This window comes from Ictalurus furcatus, chromosome 7 (assembly GCF_023375685.1).
Source record: "Ictalurus furcatus strain D&B chromosome 7, Billie_1.0, whole genome shotgun sequence".
Taxonomy (NCBI): Eukaryota; Metazoa; Chordata; class Actinopteri; order Siluriformes; family Ictaluridae; genus Ictalurus; species Ictalurus furcatus.
This window is the reverse complement of record NC_071261.1, coordinates 11862019-11875111: the sequence shown is the minus strand read 5'-3', so window position 1 is coordinate 11875111 and position 13093 is coordinate 11862019. Positions and strand designations below refer to the sequence as shown.

General features: G+C 44.4%; 1 protein-coding gene across 7 annotated transcripts in view; it reads right to left on the bottom strand.

The window, feature by feature from the left end:
• Positions 1-12569, bottom strand: part of zzz3 (zinc finger, ZZ-type containing 3) — a 28406-nt gene extending 15837 nt beyond the window's left edge. For 4 of the 7 annotated variants that reach the window (XR_008386277.1, XR_008386278.1, XR_008386276.1 and 1 more), the window contains exons 1-10: positions 9568-12161; positions 7804-9272; positions 5841-5979; positions 2099-2246; positions 1867-1991; positions 1701-1772; positions 1489-1590; positions 1243-1338; positions 1017-1166; positions 403-537 (exon numbers count right to left, since the gene is read on the bottom strand). Coding sequence is in view for 4 of the 7 variants with exons in the window: in XM_053628421.1 (XP_053484396.1) it covers positions 403-537; positions 1017-1166; positions 1243-1338; positions 1489-1590; positions 1701-1772; positions 1867-1991; positions 2099-2246; positions 5841-5979; positions 7804-9209 (2373 nt within the window). In the remaining 3 variants the exon portion in view is untranslated. Of the gene's footprint in view, positions 1-402; positions 538-1016; positions 1167-1242; positions 1339-1488; positions 1591-1700; positions 1773-1866; positions 1992-2098; positions 2247-5840; positions 5980-7803; positions 9273-9567; positions 12162-12209 lie in introns of those variants that run through there. The other 3 variants (XM_053628425.1, XM_053628422.1, XM_053628423.1) reach the window with 3 other exon arrangements.
• Between the last annotated feature and the right edge of the window lie 524 nt (positions 12570-13093).

The window sequence follows — 13093 nt, the reverse complement described above, 5'->3', positions numbered from 1 at the left end:
GGGGGAGGAGCACACACACACACACACACACACACACACACACACACACACCTACGAGTTGTACACTAGGCTGAGAAACACATCCAAATGCCTCCTAATATCTTACCAAGTGAAAATCTTGAATATACTCAAATTTATCTCATATTTCATAAGAAAATGATTAAGCCTGAAAGTTTCAACACTTTTGACGAAGGTCACAGTTATAATGACCCATGAATGCATCCATAACTAGTTAGCTTGCATTCCACACATCGCTGTAATTGTAAAATAATTAAATAAATGAATAAAAATTACACATCATAAAAGCGGTCTTTACTATGTATTAGTAATTGCATGATTACACGACGCGTTAGAACACCGATACCAAAGCATTTTTTATTTTTTTTTTAGTTTATTTTGTACCTTGTAGCCTACGTGCTGTGCGAGGGTGCTCTCGCTCTGGAGCTCGTGGATCTTCTGCTTCCTGAGTCTTTTCAGCTCCTGCAGCTCTTTGTACTCTGGCAGGTGCCTCAGCTCCACCGGTACGACGTCCTCGTCCTGAAACAGAGACGTCATGGAGGACGTATTGACGCTATTGCACCGTCGTAACCAAAAATATGAAACGTAACACAAGAGTCTTAATTGGCCATATTTAGAGGATTGCGGTTGATTTATTTAAGGCTGGCGTCGCGACCGTATAAGGAAATCGAACTGCAGACCCGGTCTGGAGTCGAGCAAGCGGATTCGGTCCTGAAGAAGCGTTTCGTTTACGATCTGATGTGTGGAAACCTCGCAGAATTGTATTTCTACAGTTTGATGGAAGCATTCGATCCATATAAGACCGCTCAATGGGTGTCCACATACTTTTGGACATATCGTGTAGCCAAATCCGCGTAGAAACGTTTTACGTTGACTCGAATCATTTATCAGTAGTATATCCCCATTTTGTTTACTCGCATTATTATTATTATTATTATTATTATTATTCTATTAGACGATACGATGTTTGTTGTTGCGTGCCGTTTAAACCTGCTGACCGAATCGTTGGCCGTGCCATCCTGCAGACCGCAGATGAAGCTCGAGCGCTCGTCCTCGTCCTCCATGTAGACGGGCGGCTCGTAGGACGTCAGGAAGGTGGAGGGCCGGTACAGGTGCTTGTTCAGGTGATGCTGCCTCTTATTCGAGGTCTGAGAAAGAAAAACAAACAAGGAGGATAAGAATACGATTGGAGGGCGACGAATTTCTAAAGAAACGGAGACGGACCTTTTTGTTGTACATGCACAGGTTCGGAGTTCGCCCCGGAACTGGAATTCCCGCCTTCGTCAATTTAATGAAATACTTTTGCACTCGGCTGGCGACCTGCAGAGGAGATGGAAACGGGGTTGCTGAGAAAATTTAATAAATAAATAAATTAATCAAACCGTTTTTGCATTAAACATGCAGATGTGGAGGAATTCATTTTAGACACGTTCGGGACGTGACGACAGCCACGTGCTGCTGAAGCGGCACCTGTTTGGCCGTCCTGTTCCCCAGCTCGTCTGCGATCTTCTGCCACCGTTTAGACTCCACCTCCTCGGGCGGGAACTTGAGGAGCAACTGCTCCAGCTTTTTCTACGGTGAACAGGAAGGACAGGAAGTGTTTTACACGACCCAGCACTCGATATGCAAAACATCTAAACAGCTGGATTTGAGCGGATGTTCCGAGCGGACCGCCTCGATACCTGCTCCTCCACCGTCCACAGCTGGTTAAACGTGTCCGGTTTGCTCTGGTGATACGGTCTCCCTCTGATCATCTACGAAAAGCACATGAAAACGCAGCAGCTTGATATGAACCGTGTCTACACGAGCGACTCTCTCTGAATGGTGCATGAACGATTCGAGGCTCACCTGCGTCCTGTTCCCGAGCGTGCCGTGCTCCGGGGCGTCACTGGAGGGCAGAGACGAGTACAGAGTGGAGACGTCGCTCTCCTTCTTGGAATCAGCTGGACTTTTCGGTCTTGCTGGTAATCCCACTGAAAGCAGACAGCAGCGTAAGTCAACACCGACGATCACCGTAACAAAAACACTCCCGTGTCTGATCGGTTGCGTCCTGCAAAAACAGCAAGATAAACATGGATACCTTTGTCGAAGATTAACTTCAACCGCCTCGTCTTGCGCTTCTCGTCGCTGAAGTCCCTTTCGAATTCACCGCGGCCTGAGGTGTATTGGTCCCATGCGATTTCGGGGAGCTGGACGACTCTCTGAGGACAGGGCAAGCCCAACTCCACCTACGAAAGGACTTCATAATTCATAAATCGAGTACCTCACCAGCTTCTAGTTTTTTGGTTTTTTTTAACTGAATGGAGAACATTTTCCTGACTCTTAAATGTGTCAGTATGTAGCCACGGATCTTTAACGTCTCGAATCTGCCGTGTCACTTGATACAGTTGTGCTCAGAAATCTACACCCCTCCCCCTGCACAATCCGCAAAATGTTAATAATTAAAAAAAAATTAATTTTTATTTTTTACATTTAGTACTGCCCTGAATCAGCTATCTCGCATAACGTGCGTTTACGTATACCTCGACAAGACATGATGATAACCGAACTTACACAAAACGTTTACACACGCTCAATTTTTAATACTGCGTGTCGTTACCTGGATGATCGACGATACCATGTTTTTACGTTTTGTGAGCGTTGTTCACGAGTTCCTTGTTTGTCCCGAGCAGTTAAACCGCCCACCGTTCTTCAAAAAAAATCCTCCAGGTCCTGCACACTCTTTGCTTTTCCAGCATCTTCTGCATATCTGACCCACCCGCCTTCCCTTTTAGCAGCAGCTATACGGTGTCGAGATCCGTCTTTTCACACTGAGGACAACCGAGGGACTCGTACACGACTGTTACAAAAAGGTGCAAATGGTCACTGATGTTCAAGAAGGCGACACAATACGTTAAGGGGGGAGATGGGGAAGATGCCTCCTTGAGCCGAAATACGGCATGTCAGATTTTCCATAACGGCTGCTCCTGTTCATCCTTTGATCTAACTTAAACGTAGAAATGGACCTTATGTCGGCGTCTCTTTAACCCCATAAACCCCGACACTTGGCGTTCCATTCTGCTGGCGGAATGGAAAACGACTTATCGGACATTTTCAATTAGTATAAACAAATGAACTATTTTACCGCAGTTCTGGTACAAGATTAGTCACGACACTGGTGGCTTTCTGTGTGTACAGTTTCATAACTGTGTGCTTAACTGCTGGTGAGCAGGGGGATGAGAAAGGGGCGGAGTTTGAGCTCCCTGCTGGGCAAACAATTCACACCTCTCCACAAAAACATTGGGACAGAGATAAATCGGAGAGCACGACTAAAGCTTTTTTGATAGTAAACCACCGTATACAACTGCCACAATAAAATTACAACATTTAAACCAAAGATCGGACTTGTAGAAACGTTTACTACCTTACATTACCTACATAAACGAAAATCCAGTTTGCTTGCGGTTTTATAAATCATGCACATTTCCATCGGTATAAAGTTCATCAGCTTTATTGGAGAAACCAAACGCAAAGTTCCATATTTACTCACAAATGTCCTCTTCAAAATGCATTAAGTGTTTTGATATCCTACCCCTCTGGAATTTAGTAATTAGCCATAAACTGAACTAAAACACACTCTAAAAAAAGCTAATCTGCTTTGGCTATGCTGCACAATCTGCCTCCTAAATTTTAATCGGGCAGTCTAACTTGATTGACATCCACATGGACCAATTGTAGATACTTCTAGCTTTCAAACAAGCCGAAACTCGACATGATTGACCACTAAGAGGCTGAGAAAATCAAACGCGTAATCAGCACAACCAAACCTTTTACGCATGCGTCTTGAGTTGTGTGTCAGCGGGTACAGGCCAATCAGCACAGCGCTACAGGGCCGTGCAGAGAAACTATCAGGAAACGGCAGCTCCGCTCTAGCTCTAACTTTATAGAGCAGGTTTTTGCATGTTTGGCAGTTTTTTCTGATCGCTAGTTTTCTCCTGGTTTTCGCTCAGCGTGCGATTTATCGGCGTCTTATAGCGGCGGCGTGCTCCCGAAAAAGCCTGAATGCGTCACAGCTTCTGGAGCAGTTATTTCCGAGTGGCTCTGTTTTTTTTTTTTTGGAGGAAGACTGTGTGGATTGAGTTGAGGAGTATTCCAGCATGGAGTGGGCACGGTCCTTGGCAGGTACGTAAATTATGTTGCTTTCTTTTTTTTTTTTAATTAATTTTGCTTGTAGTATGGAAATGTATTTTTTGCATGCAGTATGAAATTCTTGAGTTTTGCATGCAACACGGCAGAAAGATTTCCACATGCAACACGGCGGTGTTTGTTTTCTATATGCAATATGGGGCGGCTGTGGATCAGGTGGTAGAGCGGGTTGTCCACTAACCGTAGGGTTGGCGGTTTGATTCCCGGCCCACATGACTCCACATGCCGGAGTGTCCTTGGGCAAGACACTGAACCCCAAGTTGTTCCCGATGGCAAGTTAGCGCCTTGCATGGCAGCTCTGCTACCATTGGTGTGCGAGTGTGAATGGGACACAGTGTAAAGCGCTTTGGATAAAAGCGCTATAGAAGTGTGCCATTAAACACTGCACCGTTTGTTTTCTACATGCAACACGGCACTGCATTTTTTATAATAATAAACAACGGCAAATGCACCAGCATGGGTTATATAGAATATATATTATACATAATATGTAGAATTACTATTATTATCATATAAATATAAAAGCCATTTTAGTATTTACTACGGGTAATTTTGGGTACTTATTGTACTTTGTATTCATGATTATTTATTGTTACAGAGAAGAAAAATGCTCCTGATCCTCCTCACACTTCTTCTGAGGCCTTCTCCCACAACACCCACATAGAGGTTTCCACTGCAAAACTGACCGCTCTATCTACCCCCCCGAGAAGTCAGAGGAGAGGGGTCACTTGTGTGTCTATCATTTGAGCCATAAGGATAGCAAGTGCTCCTTCACCTGGGGCTCTGGCACTATTTTTAATAAACATTATATTTTATAAGTATGTTTCAGACTTTTTGTGTGTGTGTGAAATTACACATTGTGTGACAGAGTTCATGCTACTGACGTTTGTTTTCATTTTGTGCCATTTGGAGACGTTTGGTGCCATTTGGAGAGGTTATTTTGTGCCTTTTTTAAAAAGAAAAACAACAACAATATTTGCTATTTATAGAAGTTTGCAATTTTTAAAGGCTTTGTGCCATTTTTATAAGCTTTGAGCCATTTAGAGAGGTTTTATGTCATTTGGAGACGTTTGGTGCCATTTGGAGAGGTTTTGTGCCATTTTGGAGAGGATTTTACCTCACACACAATTTTAGTGGTTAGAGATAACTTTGTCATATTTTGGGTATTCATGGACAAATACTTGGGGCACCTTTGAGACCAGGAATGGGGTTGATATCAACATTTGCTGTGAAGATATAACATTTGTGTTAAAAGTAAACCATTTTTTTTATATATATTTAAAAAAAAAAAAAAAAAAATCTGAATACATTGCCCAGGTAGGTTAGGTAAAAAAAGAAATTCTTGAAAAGACTTTAAGAATTAGCAGTTATAAGGGTCTGCATTCATATGACCATTAACCACTACTGTGGTGTGTGAGATCACAAAACAAATCAATGCTGAACACAGGTACCCCCAAAACAGACAAAAACGCCATTCTTTGGCTACCGGGAAAAGAAGTTAATAAAGACCTTCCATACTGTTCGTCATCTTCTAAATGTGCCGCTAATCAACAAGATGAAGAGCGTTTTTCGACTGGTTCTCTATGACAAGATCTTTACAGATGCTTACATATGTGTGCACTGAGATGACACCTCACCTGCTTCTGAAGCTGGTCCACGAAGGCAACGGGGTTGGCCAGGGCCTGCTTCTGGTGGCGAGCCAGTGCCTCCAGATCCAGGATGGCCTGGGTTCTCTGAGCCTCCAACACGCCGATGGTCTGGAGCAGTCTCTGATAGCTTAAAAGTGGAGGACGAGGAGAACAGTGAATCTCGAGGGTTATCGACAACTGGCATCAGTTTGTTTGAGGAACGGTGCTGTTTTTATACGACTTCACGTTAAAATCCATTCGCCGCGTGGAAGACAAATCGATACGGCGGCATGTACCGAAGTGAAAACCAACAAGGCAAGAGAAACACCGCTTAACAGAGAAACCCAACAAAACATGACTGGTCTAGAAATGTGACCTTTCTATTAGGCACGCGACGGATCGAGAACTACTCGGATCACGAGGACGGGACAGAGGTCCATGCCCAACGTGTCATGGATGGAAAATCGAATGCAACCTGCAAGCGCTGGATTTTAATAAATACGTAATTAGAAACTTCCTCAAACAGGAATGCATGTATCCTTTTTCCCTTGAATGGTTCAAAAATAGCCAGCTTAAACACCAGTATAAGCACAGGAAGCTACAGAGATTATGTATCTATTATGCACGGCTCTGGGTCGAGTCTTGGCCCATGACGGGACTATACTACCACCAAAGTGTGGTCTAAATCATTTCTACCAAAGCGACAGGGGAGAAAAATCTCAGCGCTCAAATTAACACGCTGCCAAGAATCACTTCCTGATAAAATTAGTTTTAAATAAATGCGGTCAATCAAACTGATTTTCAGTTTTCTGAGTTTCAGATACGATAAAACCAAAAGACTCATGGATCCAGCTTGGAGTTGAACAATAATGCCCTGTCCACACGTATACAGATATTAATCTCACTGGGTCCATTGTTTTAACGTTCCCATACTTTCTTAGAAGTTTATGAAAAAACGCGGACGTCGCATCTGTTGGTCAGAACGTCCTAGGACTCGATTTATCGAGGCCGTTGAGCAGGTCGTCAGTGGTATACAATCGGTTTATCTGGGATTGAGCGATCGCAGAAATTGTAGATCGCAGAAAAAATAAATAAATAAATAAAATCACCCAATATTCAGAGGAGAGTGCGATTTTTCCATCGTGACCGCAGATTTTCCGAAGAAACGTCATGTTCAAGACGTCATCGCAAAGCCCTCGTCGATTCACGTGTCAAGCAGGAACGCGGCTAAAAACTCTAGTTTACAGACAGACATAACTGCGGAACAATTTCGATTTCAAACAACTGCGATTCCGCCAATTCGAGTAGTCTACCTCTACCGCTCGATAATGTTAAGCCATTAACGTTTACCTTCGACCGAGTCGGTGTGGTCGTGCGAGCATTTTATTACGGATGGAGATATTTTCAAAAGCGCTGTTCGTGTGGATTGATTCCTCCGTAGACTTGCTGTTCCTCCAAACCATAAGGCCGTGCAGTTGGCAGCGTTATGACCCTGCCACGGCGTCAGGGGACGAACCAGCTGGGCGCGACCTGACACAACCTGTCCACCGACAGCAGGCCGCGCCAACTGCCTTTCCAACCACAGGCACGGAAATTACCGAGCATACATCTCTGCTAAGCCTCGGCTAAACGCTGCAACGTATAAAACAGGACGAGACAAACGATCGGATCATAAGGCGTTGTTAATGCGCAGCTCCCTGTGAAGACTGATTTACATCATAAGCAAGACTTGTAGCACTTTAAATCCTTTAAGCCAAAACAAATCTGCGAGGAGGTGCAATGCAGACATAAATAAATAAATAAAAATTTGCACAGCATACATGTACTTACTAATACACACACTTGACCTTATTTAGATCATCGCTAATATCATCAGTAATATATAATATCACAATTCAAACCATGTATTAAAAAAAAGTAGACACAAAAAGACTACAAGCACTTCGCATGACAAACAGAACGCTCCACCTACTCTTTGTTGTGTTTGAGAGCCAAGTGATCAGACTCGAAATAGTAGACATCAGGATCGTCCTCCTCTGCGTCTTCCTCCTCTGGTTCTTTGGTGGATCTGGAACCTCGACTATCCAATAAGCCAGTGTCTTCACTGACCTTGGCCCCTACGTGTTCGGAGAGTTCGCTGTCGGCCTCGCTAACGAGACTTGGCCCGTCAGTCCGAGGTTCTTTATGGCAGGCCGAGTCATCAGAGTCGAGAGGAACTACCGCGACGTCGTCCTTCAGTAATCCGTTATCCGTGTGAGGGGAACCAGGCTTGGGGGAGCTGCATCTTGGCCCACTAACACAGGAAGTGCGCCGAGGGGAAGTCCTCAAGGTATATCTATGCTCTTGAGGCTCTGTGAAGGAAGGCGGCTCCGCGGGAAGCTGGGAGGTCAGCCCTGCTGTTTCCCCTGAGATATTTGAGCAATCGTCTGAAGGGTCCTGCAGATCCACAAGCAGGCCACCGTTAGTGCTCTCCTCAGCCACATGCTCGTCCTGGACCGGGCCAGTATCCCCGATAACGTCTACCTCAACCTCGACCTCCGGTTCCAGAGACAGAACAGCTTCGGAGGCCTCCTCGGCTGAGCAGTTCTTCTCGCTGTCGGCCTGAGGGCCATTGGACTCGTCCACCGGTTTAAGAAGCAGGGATGTACAAGGCACAATGGGGTCCAGGGTTGAAGCTGCCACTTGGCTGCCATTGGGCAGCGAGGGACTGTTCGTGAGCGTGGTGGAGCAGGCACAGGGCTCTGCAAGCAAGGCTGCAGATTCTAAGTCTTTCTTATGGACCTCAGCCAGGCCATTGGTTGCCTTGTGGGACTCGCTGCCTGGCAAAGAAAGACTGTGCTCCTTGTCCTCATCCTTTTCCTCCTCGCACTCTTTGTCGAGGCTGACAGACAGCGCCAAGCCCGAATCTGAGGGCGAGTTTGAAGCAAAGTCCGATTTAAAGTCCTCATCATTGTCCTTGCCTGAAGCCGGATCAGGGCTCTCAGGTTTGGGAGAAGGTTCCTCCTCGGTTCCTTGGGATTCCCCTGAGCGAGCGCACCGCTTAGCCCTCTTCAGGGAAGGGGAGGCTTCTTGTCCTACTCCAACCCGAACTCTTTCGGAGGCGTCCGGCCTCTCCGGCTCGTCTTTCTCCGAGACGGACAAGCCCCGTTTCCTGTGGGCGGGCAAGGACTCGGCTTCGGTTACCTTCCCCGACTGAGTCCCACCCTGCTGGTAGTCCTGCTTCTTCGAGGGCAATCGAGTTCTGGGTGTAGGAGGAGGCGAGGTCTCCTCCGGCTGTGCGATGCTGCGGTTCCTGAGGGTTCGGCCACAAAAGTTCTCGTCCAATCCATTTAACCCCACTGATGATCTTGTGACGCGCGAAGAACGGGACGCGGCCATACTATGGAGGGTGCCTACTGACTCCTCATCCTGGTGCTCTCCTCTTCAGCAGAATATGGGCACCTAAAAAAGACAAAAAACAACAAAACTGTTATGTTCCCATACAGGCTGGTTCTGTCTCAAACACTACAGCATGTGTTCTACAAAACGCAGAACCGAGCAGTCGGGAAAATGCCTGTCAGCGTTAGCACAATGAGATAAAAACGTATCTGGCCAGAGAGATTTTAACCGTCGTTCTCCTTTACTGCCCTTATCTGCATCATACATACAAAAAGCTCACTGGTGCCAGAAAATGCAGTTTTTCTGTTATCTGAGCTACACAGAGGCTTTTTATAAATAAAGAAAGAAATAAACAAACCAAAGCTGTGCAGTTTAGAACCAAGCACCGGCGAAGATTTCCAGGCAATTTCCATCCAATCTTTCTGTGAAATGAGGCCGACTTAAATGTCGAATGCAAGCTGTGGGATTTAAACAGGTCGTATCCAATTACTGCAACTTGAGACTAAAACGATAGACCGTCCCCGTCCACAAAACATCTGCCGGCGAGCTCCGACATTCGATCATGTGTCAAAAGGACACGATGATGACTTCCTTAACCTTATTATGGTTAAAACGCTTGTGTGATCGGTCCTTGTTTATAACGAACAGAACCTATCTATCTTTCCGATTCCTTCTAGATTTTCCATTCACACCTCACCCGCATGCACACGTTTCATTAGTTGTCATCTCTCACGCTGGAAAATAAATAAATAAATAAAACGAGAAACTTTTTTACACCCACGATAGTATATGTCGAGCCATGTTCTTCTAGCTCAGGGTCAAATAATATTATATATTTAAACCTTATATATAATTATATATTTAAAATATATGTTGAGCTTATATATATATTTAAAATATGTTTCATTGTCTTTAAAAAAAAAAAAGTGTAATATACGTCCATCCATCCATCCATCTTCTACTGCTTACTCCTTCTTCAGGGTCGCGGGGGAACTTGGACCCAATCCCAGGGAGCGTGTAAAATACGTTAAGAAAGAATACGTTTCAGGATATACAAGAAGGAAAATCCCGCCCACAAAAAAGACTCGCATAGAGTTCGAGACAACAGCACCAACTGAAACGATGCTAACTTTAAACGTGGGAAAGGGGGCGGGGCTTCCAGAGAGTTCATTAATATGCGAGACTTCAAAACCAGCTGATCATTCTGGATTCATCCGTCAATTATTCCTTCATTATTATTATTATTATTATTATTAGTTGTTTATTTGGGAGGGGTTTTTTTTTGACGATCTGTATTTTGGCGTACTTTCGAGTGATAATTCGTAGCAGCGTACTGCAGCATGAACATGTGAAGGGGGGAATACGTACGGCAACCGTGACAACAAAATCACTTGACCGCCTTAATGCTCTGTTCATGACCAAGTGAGACCCGGGAAGTCAGAAAAGATCCGTTCAGATGTCTCTCCGAGCCTGCACAGGCGCTAAACACCGTTTTCGGCGCAATTGTGCGTCAATAATTGCGCCGGGGTTGTCTGGGGTTTCGCAGACAAGTTATTACAGCGAGCATTCATTTTACTTAACTTAAAAACCTCAGAAGTTCAACATTCGGAACGCCGGGATTAAACCACATCGTGTTCGTGAATGTCCGCCTGTGACGTCAGACGGCGATCTTGTGACAGCGATAATGCAAATACCGTACGCAGCAACAAACCAGGAGCAAGTTCACCAAACACTTCAGGAATATTTCTGTAGAAACACGTTTAATGTGTTACACAGTGGACTTCTCCTTTAACACACACAACAACAACAAGGAATTTGTGGCAGCAAACAGTTATACAGGTTTAATTCAGGATTTAAGAGGACTCCCAGAGAACCTCATGAAGCTGCAGACACTATTTACAACTCATGAACTCACCTTTATTCCTGACTAGGAAATCATTTCACCTGCAGAAAAGAAAAAAAAAACAGCAACCAGAAGATTCTCCTGGTTTATCAATTATCAGGCCCCTTGTGCAGTGTGTGTGTGTGTGTGTCTAAACCGGGTTTCCACAACTCACGAGACGAGCACTTCATAATTAACATACATTAAAACATAAATCTCATTTTAATACGCATATTTAACGCTTCGCTCATCCGGCTAGACGTGAACAAAAACAAACGTGTTGCTAGCTAACACCTCACCTCCTGCTAAACTAGCAACCGCATTCCCAACGGAAATTAAAAAGCGACAAGCTCAACATTTTATTTCACTCTGTGACATTACATTTCAAATAAAGCAATGCATAATTATTTAATTAATAATTATAATTAATAATAACAATAATAATAGAACAGCGTTTGCTATTCTAACCAAAATGCTAACGCTATAACGGTGTCATTCATGAGAAGTTAGCCGGAGCAAGTTGCACGGCTAGTTAGCAGGCTCGGTCCCAAAACACGCTCCTATTTTGTCGTGTAGTGCACTACGTAGGGCGCGCGTGCCGTCCGTTCAGACTTTGTCGTAGTGCGCTTGGGAAATGCGCATGCGAGCGTTTGAGAATGAATCCGAGCTTTTGCGGCGAGAGAGTGTGTGTGTGAGAGAGGGGGGGAAAAGGCTTTCGGACCCGCACGAACTCGATTTAGCATAACCGGCTAATACGTATTAGGCTAGCACTGGATTAGCTAGCTATATAAAAACGTCACCTGCAAGCAAACCGAACAGGAAGTCTAGAAATTAAACTTTATACGTGATTAGTCGTGTCAAAAATAAACGGCACACATATCTGGCTAGGTGTTGTGTTGGCTTAGCTTATGCTAGCACGCTAAGCTAACGCTAGCTAATTGTTTAGCGCGACAACTTTTTCGCTCCTGCATTCCACGCGCACCGTGGACGTAGCAGTCCAGTGGGTTGGTTTAATATTTAATGCGTTTAGCCTCATCTTAAGATAGACACGCGCACAAAAACGCGAGAGAACAAATGTTTTTTTTAACCGATTTGTGAAGCTCGAGAATTACACTTACCTCATTTCCGCAAACGGTTTGCTGCGCACTGGGCGGCAGCCATGTTTTCTGTGCAGACTTGCGAGACTTTTTCTTTCCCACCTGTTTTCCGACAAGCCCCGCCTCCTCTGCTGTAACTGGGCACCTTTTACGCAGGGAACGATTCATTAGCCAATCCTATCGCAAGAGGATGGGTGATACTAGCCAATAGGAGCACAGGAGGCGGGATTTCAATGAATACGGGTGTGGAAAGACAAATAGACTGCGCTGGCGGATCACTATAATCCTGCCGTGATGGGAATATGTGTCACTGTGATATTGTCTTTAATAAACCATGTCTGCTGCCTGGCTAGTGGCTCAGTGCAGGCTGCCCTGCCAGGCAGACATTCATTAACCACGATTTAATAATAATAATAATAATAAAGACCTAAAAAGGTTCCTTCTCAGGCCTGAATGTGGACAAACGAGTGTCCAGTGAGGAACAATATGGAGTTGAAGTCATTCTGTAAAATTCTACATGACCAGATTTTGTTGTGAGCATCTTATGAGACATTTAATAAGGAACATTTGTACATTCGACGTGTTTCAAAGGTTTTACGTCCATGATTTCTTTTCTATATTCCGTATTTGGATTTTTTTGGTGTTTTAGCCCCGCCCCTTCAATCACTGCATATGTTTGGCACCGCCCCTTACATCATGAGCACAATAAGATATAACTATTCATCACAAACAGAAAATGCGGTATTTCTCACAAGCTGTTATAATAACAGTGCCAGAATGATGTAACCTGATCATGGATTCATGTTTCCTAAAAAATCACCATCCCATAAAAAAATAGTTACATTTTCATGAAATAAAATCGATGCACCATTGTTTTTTTTCTTCACAGCATATTTTGTGTTTAA